Below are 12689 nucleotides of genomic sequence, written 5' to 3' on the forward strand. Positions count from 1 at the left end.
AAAATGGTAGATTTAAAATTAATTCAAAAGAAAATAATACCTGACTTTTTATAGGGTAATTCCAATAGTTGATTTCTAAACTGTTAGGGAAAGGCATATTCTTCCAGTTGAAAAAAATGTTCAAAATGAGATAAATAATAATTTTTTATGTTGTCTGAATCAAAAAATGGGCTGTAGGAGTAATTATTAAAATTAAATTTTCTAAGCAGTCCATAGTTTTATTAGTCTGTTGCTAGTGTTTAGCAAAATATTCTCCAGACACTAACATTTTAAACGAAAGATAAAAAGTTCCACTTTTCTGCTACTAAACCTGCCCGAGTTTTGAAGTTTTTGGATACATTATTTTAGGCCAATCAACAGCCATTTGGCGGAGGGGTTTTGAATTGATTGCGGCTCTTACTAGAAGTGACCGTTGAAATGATCTAAAACAGCGGAATTCGAAACATCATAACTCGGTCAGTTTTCGTCCCAGAAAAATGGTGAATTTTTTTTTTTGTTTTAAATCTGAGAATATTTTAACATTTTATTAAATATGACTCATAAGATTGGAATAAATAAAAAAAAATTAAATTTTTTTCCTAATTCTTAAAAATATAAAGTTAGAATCTTATACTTTGTCTAGAAATACATATATTGGCTTAACCAAATTCGGATATAATTCTTTGTATCACTAAGAGCAGTTTTCAGATTTGAACTATATATCTATCTCCAATTGTTTAGAAATAAGTTATTAGTTTACAATTAGAGTAGATACTCTGTAGAGTATATGTGCGTTTAATAATTAAGTTCAATATGCAATATTTTTGGGGAATACGTAAGATTACTAATTACAGAAAATAATTATAAAAAATGAAAATGAGTCATTAAATTAAGTAATTATTATCCTACAGTTTGGTGACCGAACTTGAAAACAGATGAGCCAACCACGATTTCAGCCTTTTTAGCCCATATTTGTCCAGTTTGAAAAAATGATTGTTGATTTTTTTTTATTGATAAATAAATATTTCAGATAAAAATATTTACTAGTTCTATTAAAAGAAAGATAGCGCTTGAAAAATTTTACCTCCCGGTATATTTTATTCATAGTACAAGGCCCCTTTAATTCAACCAACAGAACAAATTAGTCTGAAAAAAATAATGAAAAATAATTTCATTATATATTATCATGTGAGAACATGATGTTGTTTTGGTTAGGAGGTTTTGAAGCTCAAAATCGCGTAGACAATCAATAAAGCATAAATGGCAATTTTCATTTTCAATTTTTTTTTGGCTGGAAAAAAAAATGTTGGAGCTCTCGTAAACTGGTTAATGACTTAAGAAGACAAATAATGACTTAAAATAATAATGTTCTCACATGATAACTTGAGATCTAGATTTCATTTTTTTATATATGTTTCTTTATCTCTTGCTTTAAAAAAAAATTCGAATAGTTACGAGTAGGTATTTCATTGTTTTGCTTGCTATTTTTTTACTTCGTCTAACTATATTTCATACTCTTTACTCTCAAATAATAATCCAGATTGAGGTTCAGAATACATAACCTCTTTATCTAAATTCTTGTTCAAAATTTTCTCCAAATCTTGCAATGGTTAATATAAGCCTTTAAATAGAACAAATTTGGTAAATTGAGAATTTAATAGCAGATACGCATGACTGAAATATGTAGTTATTCAAAACAATTGTACCTATTAAAAACAACAATAATTTCCTTGTAAACAACGATAGGGAGAAACATTGGAAGACGATATAAAAAGAAGCCTAAAGTTTTGTTTACATATGCAATAACCAACTTATGCATCTTTTTCACAACCAACTTCTTTCATACCAAATTTGACTACATGAGCACAATCTTTGCGGTAATCCAATTCACGTCACATACTGTGAAATATATTTAAATCACTGGTGCACATTAGATAGCAACATAGATATATGACTTCCATACCTTCCTAATATTTTTCTTGCGTCTAAGAAATGCATAGAAATTATTCGCAAGGCGGAAAAATGTTACTAATATAACCAAGGAAAGTTACATAGGGCATTATTAGATATGCAAATAAAATATGAAAAATTATTATGTTATTCTTTCGTCTTATTATTTTTCATTAGGGAAAAATTTTAAGGTGTCGTTTTTTTTATCTTTTATAAAAGGCTACATTTTAGCTTCTTTCAATCAGTACCGTAGTTTTTAATTAACCTTCCTATTATTGCATTGCTTAGGATATATTATAAAATGAAAAGATTTTTAAGTCAGATTTTGATTCAGATTAACTCCAAATTATAGATGCTTTGCTTGATATCAAATAAAATACAGTTTGCTGTTTCTTAACCCTTTCCCTTAAACCTTTAACCCGTCTCAACCGGCCATGCAAATTCTAATTCGGCGGGTCTGTTTATATTTCAAACGACAGGTACAGCATGTAAAATGAGTTAACATTAAGGTTGTCTTCACTTTACATATCGCACCTCTCCTTTGAAATAGAAACCGACCCTCCAGGATAGAATTTGCATTGCCGGTTGGGCCGGATCAGTACTGAAAGGGTTAAATTATACGAGGTCAAATAATTGAAATAGGCCCCATTCTAACCTTCACTAGACTGATAAGCATCGACATTTTCGTTGTTAATCTTATAAAAAGAATGGAAATAAAAAGGTGGAAGCATAACTTTATGTGGTTTTGTATTTCATATCTAATGTCTTAAGGTTAATAGCAGTATATGATAGCACTACATATATGATTATAAAATAATATTTAGTGAAAAATTTCGGCTACATGGTGGAAAGAAATGGAAGAAGTTTCCGAATCATAAGATAAGCAATGACTCTTTAATTTATATTGTTGCCAATTGTCTACATCTAGTTCCACTTATTTTCATTCAAAAACCTGAGTGTGTCCGTTTCCAAACGTACGTTGATAACTACAGACAATAAATAATATGTGAAAGAAAAAATTTGACATTACTTTTGGCGGGTAAGTTAATTCGTTTTTTTACATTTGAATGTGGTGGGTGATGAAATTCAGTGTGTTTACCTGAAGGGATAGGTTCTATTGCCGAGTTCCCTATAAAGGAGTGACCTATCTAATTGTTAAAAATTTACTTCTCGTTTGTTGTCAGGTTAGTTATCAATGTTTGATGTTGTATTTGAAAATTTGTAAATATATGCTTGTATTAGATACAAGCTAGATTTTGAGGAACACTTAATGTTGTCAAAAGTCTAAATACAATTTTTTTCAAAGTAAATATACCATCTTTTTACCTAGATTTATTTATTTATTTTTACGTAACTTTTGACTATTTTCCTACAATAAACGATTTTTTTAATTCATAACGATTAATCATGCATTTAAGGGATAAAAGCTTTTCTAGAATTTAAGACGATAATAAGCGTTTTATATAAATGATGCTGAGGGAAATATGAAATACACAAATTACTTTTAACAGTTATAAATATATACATCACTTTTAAGAACTAAGGAGTATTTATTAATATTTTATTCATTCTTTGTAACTCTGAATAAATTCTCGACTCTCACCTGACTCTTGAGCCCAATCCAAAATGGAGGTGAGTTCGTTTCCGAAAAGAGAATCGCAGTCGTTGACCCTGGCCCGAGCGGACACTCCAATGGTAGCAGAGTTCGTCTTGGTGCCGGTAAAAAGAGCGGTTGCGGTTGAAGCGGAATCAGGTACTTGATGATTAACACTGTATGTCTGAAAAAAAAATTATTATTAAATTATAAGATTTATTAACAACTGTAATTATAAAGTCAATTCAAACGAAAACAAAACAATATTACAAACTAAAACTGTCCTCATTAAATTCTAAGTAGAGTCAGAATTCTAAGTTGTGTCATCTAAATTCTTGATGGTAAATAATAGGAATGTGAAAATTATTATGCGAGACACATTCGTTCCATAATTTTAAAAATACGAAATGAAATAAATCGTCATTGTTTGAAACTTGAGTTAGACTTAAGAACACGATAGATTCCATTGTCAAGTTCACAAACCTTTCGTCAAACGACATATTTAATACAACATTCTAGCATATTACCGTTTGAATGTATTCAATGTTGGTAATCGTTGCATGTTTTTATTTCTAACTGAAATTTGTCTCATCCAATTATAATATATTTACTGGTATAAATATAATAAAGTTTAATTCATTTTGCGATTGTTTAATATATTATTTGAGGAATATTTCGAATTTTTATTAAAGAAATATGATTATGATAAATTTCCAAATGTAACAACTTTCAAGCTACCCTTTTTTTATGCATTATTTACTACTAACACTTCTAAACTCATATTTTAAGCATGCGATACATTCAAATGGAAAATTAAACTAACCATGAGGAAAAGTAAAGTTACACTTTATATACAGCAGCCTTTTTAGCAGATATTCGAGCCTGTAAATTTAAAGACTTTAAATTTATTATTCTGTTGCTTTACACTCATATTTGCAGAGTGTACCAACCATCCACACTAACACATCATGCTCATACACATGACAATAAATATTATATTCGTTCTCAATATGAATTATTGATACATCAAGTGGAAATATGCAATTTGCACATTCTTCAAATTATCGGAGAAGAACATTTATATAGTAAATGATAGAAAAGCGAATAGTTTTCTTTTCCACTTAATTCAATAATATAAAATGTGTGCACCCAGGTTCAAGAAAACAAAATTCTTGAGATTTTTTAAACTTAATTTTACTCTACAAAAAAAAAAAAATAATTGTATAAACTTTATCAGTGGCTTTATCTTTTTTTAAAATCAAAAATGACAAAGTTCACAGACTACAAGTTATTGAAAAGTATTTACTATTTTGATACATTTTTTAAAGAAAAAAAAAAAACTGGAAAAAGTTAAATGAGATTTGAAATTTCTGTCCAAAACATCGTTCTTCATCTTGCTTGATTGTAAGTGGTTCCACAGCAAATAATTTACAGATAAAAATGACAACCTAATGATTGTAAAATATGAACAACAAAAAAAAGGTTTTTTGTCTTATTAAAAATTCTTTCTTCAATACTGTCTATTTAATTCGTTTGATTTTCAAACTATTTTTCATTTGATTAATTTTAAAAATTTAGTCTTAATTATGGCAACGATAATGAGCATATAATGTATTAAAACGCACTTAATATTATTTTTTTTACAAAGCCAGCGAGAATATTTTTTTTGTTAAATTTCGTGCATTTTCTAATAAAAGTATTGTCCCTTCTCCTTCCTCCGTATGAAATTGTGGTCCCTGGGTAAGACTGCAAATGCTTGGTGAACAAACGTTACGAAATACTGATCTTTGGCTAGTATTTTTACTGCGTCCATTGTGCGATTTTCGGCAATTAATTCCTGGCATGCGGTTAATACATAAGTATCCGAAAATCAAATATATATTTTGGACACATTTTTCTCGATTGGCGAATACCAAAATGGGACAAAACTAGAATTGCACACACAAGATCACGGCCCAATTTCATTTATTTAGGTCTTTAGGTTTGTGAGCTTTGGTGTTTCAATGCATTCGAAAATACAGACTAACTATCGGTTAACCCTGGTTCAAAATTTGATGTATCTACATTTCATATTCTAATACTGAGCATCAAATTTTACCTGCATTGCTCCTTAAATTTTATAGATATCGAATTCACTTTTATTTAGATAATCGAAAAGACAAATTTCCTCTGAATGGATGTCATACAAAATTTAATAGAAATTTGTGAATTTGGTGATGGCTTTATACCGAATTTCGTCCGTTCAACTCAAAGTGCTTTTGAGGTATTGTGTTTATAGACAGATAAACATAATTCTAAAATTGTGTTTTCCATTTCAGCAAAATTTAAAACGTGGAGGTTCATCAGAATTTGATCTCAAATCTTTTGACGTGTACAATACTGTCTCTGCCTGTTTCGTATAGAAGGAAATAAGAATATTCTTACAGCTGCGAAAATTGCATTTAAAATCGTCTACAACGTATATGTTTATAAATATACTACAAATCAAAAGTGTTGTTGCGTATTCTACAGAACTATAATCAAATTAAAAAAAATAATGTCTGTTTTGGAAATATAAGTTGAGGTCAAATGTATTCTACTTGAGGTTTCCAAACTGAATTTGTTGAATATATAAAGCAGACATTTATTCCGAAGTTTTAGTATTATTTGTTTAAAGCGGTAACGAAATGAAATAAATTTTGATTTTTCAAAAGAAGTTTTCTATGGAAACAATGCAAGAAATCACCTGTCGAATAATAATAATAAAAACAATGTAAAAAGAAAAATGATTATTAAAAAAGAATTACTTGTCTAGAATGAAAACAAGGTTCTGAACATAAAATAAAAAAAAAAATATTCTGGTAAAAAATATCATTCAATTGCGTATTATTCAATGTCGTTTGGCAAATGCCAACCTAGTTTTACATTTAAAAATCAAATTCTGTTGTTATTGAATTTAATGCCTTTTTATATACGCAAGAATAAAATCCATAAACATTGTGAGTAATGTTTTCAAATCTTTAAGAATCAAATTCTGCTTTATCTGAATTTTTAATATCTCTATATAAACATGTCTAAAACTATCGAAAAATGACAAAGCTTTGAGATTTCAAAAGTCATTGCTACGATTTATTTAATTAAAAATGAAATATCATTTGCACGAGACCTTTTCTTTATGAAAATATATATAATTATTTTAGCTTAATTAGACAAACAGAATCTTTTTTTGTACCTTCGACAGTGCGACGTACGGAAACTTTTCGAAACTGAGTTGACTGTCCTCTCCAGGGCGACCTTCACTTTGGCCTTGGTAAACTCGTGCGGCCATGACATTGCTCAAGCCCATTCCATCGCCAACGAAGATAATGAGGTTCTTGGCTATTCGCGTGTTCGGAACCACTCGCAGAGAATCTTGCAGGTCTTCTTGTCCCATTTCGAACCAGAAGGTCGGAGATTGTTCTGAAACAGATAACAGTTGTGTATCGTTTACCTCTTGTAAAAGTTATAAAGATAAATATGCAGTTTTGTTTTGTCCATTCTCACAATACGTAATAAACGCAATTATCGCACGGCTTGAATATTTAAATCTCAGAAAAATACTCAACAATAACATTTCAAAATTCTTATTAACACAATTCCTTTATTGATGAACTTGGATTAAAAGAAAGAATAACGGTTGATATTTTTTTTGTGTTGTTCGAAAAAGAAAATAAATATAAATTGCTTAAATGAATCAAGATAACATCTTTATCTTCATCAGTGCTCAGTTTATCTTTGCTGGATGAGTGTTTGTGTGAGTGTGTGTGTTGGCGCTCTACAGGCTACACCGTTTAATCTACAGCTACCACATTTAGCCCATATACAACTTAAAGGGTAAAAATGTGCAACTCGGAGCAATTTTTTAAAAATTTAATTAAAATTTAAATTAATTTAAAACTAAGCGAAATTTTAGAGTTTTCCCTAAACCTTCCGAAATTATTACAGCACAAAAATAATTTTTGTACCGTTTTAAAATGCGACAAAAAAATATTCTCAGTTATGTGAATTTTTTATGTATGATTTGTATTATATTATTAAACGATTTTAAAAAAATATTTAAACATATTTTCTAACAAGCATACATATATTTAAGAATTCTGTACGAATATTAAACAAATGACGAATAATGATACAAAAAAATAAGAGTTATGGTAGATAGCCAAAATTTTTGATGAAAATCCCTATCAAAATTTCTGACATTCCCCCCCCCCTATTTCTAAAATAGAGAAATTAAACTTATGTCCTTAACACAAATCATTATTGGTATAGGATTTCAGAAAAGTAAGCAATACATTTATTTAATTGATAGAGGAATTTGTAAATAAAATTGAATAAAAATTTAAATTTACATTGTTTTAGGTTAAAAATTAGACTACATTGTTAGAAAGCTAAAATTAACCCAATGTATTTACAAATATTGTACTCACAGTTTATTTTTACAAATTTTAGTGGTGCTAACAGAAAATAAGGAAAAGGCAAAGTAAAATGAACAAAACGGTGTAAGGCGAAAGTAGTATGAATTATATATCTATCAAAATTTAAAGATTAAAAATATTTTGCTGAAGAAGCCATTAAGACCAAGTTACATAAAATACTAATTGAAAATTTTAACGACCATTAATCTTTGGAAACCAGCTGATCACCGAAAGCTCAAGTAAACAAATAAATAAATAAATAAATAAACTTGCACATTAAAATTTACAACTTACACAAAATTATAAATAAAAATCGTTTGCATTGATTAGCATGAAATAAATACAGAAATTACGAATGGCAACTAATGGAATTATTGACATTTTCGTCGTTATACAATGAATGCTACAAATTTCTGAATTACTTTTTGAAAACAAATTTAAATGCATCAACTAACTCAAATTCTCTCAAGTGAGTTTTTTTACTATTTAGCGGTGCAAATAAACTATTTATGAAATGCTAATTGCTTTGAAGAATATGTAGTCACATGTCTGGTATTAGAAAACAATTTTTCAAAAGTTTAATTTATATTCTCAGTGAAAATTATATTTAAGAATGCTCCTTTTATCATAATATATTAAAAATAAATACATATTGCTTTAAACATTTAGAAATAAAAAACTGATTTGTTATAAACTTAACAATTCATGTGAAACAATAGCATTAAACATTCTTTATTGATATGTCGAAATTTCTTAAGATTTTTTTTTCTATTTCGGAAAACTGTTTTGTCTATTTTCTAAGATATTTGAAATAAATAAGAGAGGATTATTGAATAAAGTTTCGATGGTAATAAAATATTATAAAGTAGTAATCTATTATTTTGCTTATACAGTCATAATTATTCTAATATAGGAGGTGAATTGGTTTCTTCTTCACTGACTGCTGCTACTTTGAACAAAATTTATTAAATACGTTTTATTCTTTAATTGTGTAATTTACTTCTGTTTCGAACGAAATTTTAACAACTAAATAAAATTTATTTAGCAGTTAAAATTGCGCGTTTAAATCATAAATTTCAAACTGTCATGTGTTTTAGTCAAAAAAAAAAAATCAATCAAATTACGCTCAAGTATAAATCACCGAATTTCCTAATAAAAATTAGGAGAGGACCAAAACAGGAAATAGCTTTGTTGCTGTTAATTTCATCATATTTTATTCCATCTTCACTTTAAAAAAACGGTATGCTATACAAAAAAAGAAACAGAATATTCATAATTTTTTTTAACTTAACGATATTCGTAAAAGAAAAAGAAATCAGAAATGATATTTCATTTCATTCATTATGAAAACTTTTATTTAATTGCATTGCAACATTTTGGGCCCAGTACTAACATTTACTATTTTTTAACTTCAAAAAGTTGTTTCTACTAAAATATTTTGTATTGATTGCGTAATGCAAAAAAAAAAAAAAAAAAAAAAAAAAAAATAATAATAATAATAATTCAAAACGTTTTAAAAGGCAGACCACTATGTGCCAAATTTGGTAGAGAATTATTTTTTGAACCGTAGGAACTGACTAAAAAAAGAGTTTTCGAAATTCTTAATATATTTTTAATTAATTGGATATCAAAAAAAAAATTTAATATTTTTTCTTCAAATTGACTTCGAAGAATATTATCACATAAAGTCTATTTTTAGAGCACATCAAAATTTTATTTTCGAGTAATTTTTCTCCAATTTTAATAAAATATTAAATTGATTTTAAATACAATTGTGGCAATGCCTTTTATTATTATAATATATTCAAATCAATTTCAGAATTAGCCAATTTTAAAGTTTTAATTAAAAAAAAGCTGCTTCTTTGGACGTATTACTCAGAAAAGTCTTCTATTTTGCTCTCATTAACATTTTAGTGATTTAAAGTTGGCATTCCTTCCATGAAATGTGTTGTGCAAAAATCACTAAGAACAAAATGCAACAACTAATACCAGCAAGTTATATGAAAACGGATATATGAATCAAACTATTAAATTTCCTACAAGATGTTTGACTTTATTGTTAATATTTTGACGCTGTTTTGGCCATTAATGTATTTCTTGTTTGGTTTTTTCGAGAAAAGTGAAATTTTAATCTTTATAGGATATAGAACATAATATAAACAAATATTCTATTTCACACCTAAATACTAACCGTGAATAAGAAAAAAGCAACTAATATTTGGAAAAGAGTTTCTTGGAAAATATATTTAAAAAAAAGTCAGTATCTAAAAGAATACAAATGAAAACGAATCTCTTATTTATGATTTATCATATAATATTTATAACAGAAAAAGAAGATAGTACTTAGTTCTTAAGTTCTAGCAATTATAAAAATGCAATAAAAACATTCAACTGCGCAAAGCGAATTGAACTAAAAACGGAATAGAAATACAATATAAACATAATCTTATTTAGAGACAAAAATACTGAGGTTTTGGGATTAAAATATGAAGTTTATGTCACAAAATATAAAATGCTGTAATGTTCGTCAGTTAAGAAGAATTCCATATGGAATAATTTCTTTCATATAATCTATCACAAACATTCTTTAATCTGAACTTGTATCTTTAATGAAAAAAATCAATGAATTTCTTGATCATGCTTTAATTAAATTTAAGAATGATTTATTGCATTTAGAATTTAGCAGATAGTCCAGGTATTTGTGATTTTACAATCTTTCCAATTTTAAATCAATCAAATTCTCAGAAATTCAAAATATTAGCAATAATATCATCGTAGAATCTCAAAAAATATTTGGAAAGATAAAAGAATATATTTAAAAAAAACAAATTATACATAAATTGTTCTTTCCTCCAAAAAAAAAAAAAAACTCTATAGTACTTAGATTTTATACATATTTTTTAAATTCATTCATGCATTTATTTTCCTATGCCGTATAGTCAACACCGTCTAAAGTACATTTACTTTGTACTTTACTTTAACATGTACTTTAGGAGGTGTTGCTATAGCTCAGAAGCTCTTTCCCCCCTATATTTTAATTTTTCTATTCCTTATAGCTATTAACATCTTCAGGAATAAATTCATCCAAATGAAAAAATAATATGTATATATTTTGCTATTCTTCTTTTATCTTATATTGGCAATAATTCAGAAAAAAATTGACCTCGAGCAACAGAATTTTTACCCAAAGTACATCAAACTTTTTTTTCGCTCAATATATTTTAGTTTAAAAAAGAAATAAGATAATAAAAGCATATTATTTTTTAGCACCCCCCCCCCCTTCTTTTACTCACGCATAAGTATATAAATATTCATATCTTAAACAATTTTTATTTCTTTATATCGAACTTTTAGTTTCTCCATCGTTATGAAGAATATGCATAACTTTATATGTTTTTGTAGATAAATAAAAATTCCATGTAAGTTAATTATCACCTTCTTCAATTTATTTGCTAATATACTTTCTGAGCCTTTCCTATCTCAGAAATGAATTTCAAGGCACATATGCGTGCGCACACATACTCACGCATGCATTTATTTTGCTTTACAATAATGACTTGAAATATAAATATTGATTATCGTTATCGTAATTGAAAAGCTTAGATAGAATTGAAAAAGTATTAAACGTAATTAAAGCAACTTTGCCCTTCGACAAAAAAAAGGAAATCTTGGTATTTATGAAGTTTGTTTCGCTTAAGTATCTTCATCCTTTATGCCATAATTAACTTTAAAAGGTAGCTAATGATAGGATTAATTGAATTATCACGATTGCCTTACACGCAAGCTGTTTCTATAATTAGGGGGAAAAACAACTGATTTATGTTACAGTTTTATTAAATCGAAAATAAATACTCTTCAGTTTATCTTCTGTTTGAAAAGAAAAATAAAATTAAATAATAATCTGAGATTAAATTAATACTTCAACAGTGTATATTTATATGGAAATTATCTACAAACAGGGAAAAAATATGGTTGGAAAATAGACTCTTTAAGAGAACAAAACGAATAAAAGAAATTACATCAAATCGTTTGGAGATAATCGAAAATCGTCTGAAGATAATAAAAATCAAAACTCTAGTAACTTACGATTAAGTTTGGAAGAAATAATTTCCGTGATAGCCGGTGATTATTTCCTTTTCGTCGTAAACACAGCATTACGCAGATATAAACAAATGCTTTTTGTTGTTTTCACTTTCTTAATTGTATATTTCAATACATTGACTCTGCATTGTACCCGAAGGCCGTTTTCTAACAAGGTAACTACTGCTAAAGACGTCTGCGCTGCAAGTAAATATTAATGACCGTTGCAAACGATATGTTTTCATTCTTTGGTTTACGTTGATGTGAGGAAAATCGAATATATATTTTTTTCTTTTTCCTTTTTTTTTTTTTACCTTTTTAGTTCTCACTTTCGCTCTCTCTTTTCTTTCTTTGATGTTACTTAAATTGTTCAAAGCATCAAGGGCAATGAACCGTTTAGTTTTCTCACGGTCGAATTTCGAAAACTGCAATTACTGTGAGAAATAGCCACTAGATCCTTAACCTTGTTTCGAAATCAAATACCGACTTCTAATGGTTTGTAAAATATTTTTAACTTTCTGCGGAAAATTTATTGCTTCATTATCTATTTCTGAAAATTATTTTTCTTTCAAGACACAATGATTCCGTGTCAAACTTTTTGTTACAAAAGATGGTTTCTTAAAATTCATTTAATCGATCTGAAATTCGGTATA

General features: G+C 27.6%; 1 protein-coding gene across 1 annotated transcript in view; it reads right to left on the bottom strand.

Annotated features, from left to right (window-relative positions):
• The window catches only part of LOC129981940 (alkaline phosphatase, tissue-nonspecific isozyme-like), a 73889-nt gene that overhangs the window by 17758 nt on the left and 43442 nt on the right, over window positions 1-12689 (bottom strand). Inside the window, exons 2-3 of the mRNA XM_056093003.1 lie at window positions 6735-6961; window positions 3533-3707 (exon numbers count right to left, since the gene is read on the bottom strand). Coding sequence (XP_055948978.1) covers window positions 3533-3707; window positions 6735-6961 — 402 coding nt within the window. The remainder of the gene's footprint in view (window positions 1-3532; window positions 3708-6734; window positions 6962-12689) is intronic.

Source organism: Argiope bruennichi, chromosome 8, assembly GCF_947563725.1.
Source record: "Argiope bruennichi chromosome 8, qqArgBrue1.1, whole genome shotgun sequence".
Lineage (NCBI taxonomy): Eukaryota > Metazoa > Arthropoda > Arachnida > Araneae > Araneidae > Argiope > Argiope bruennichi.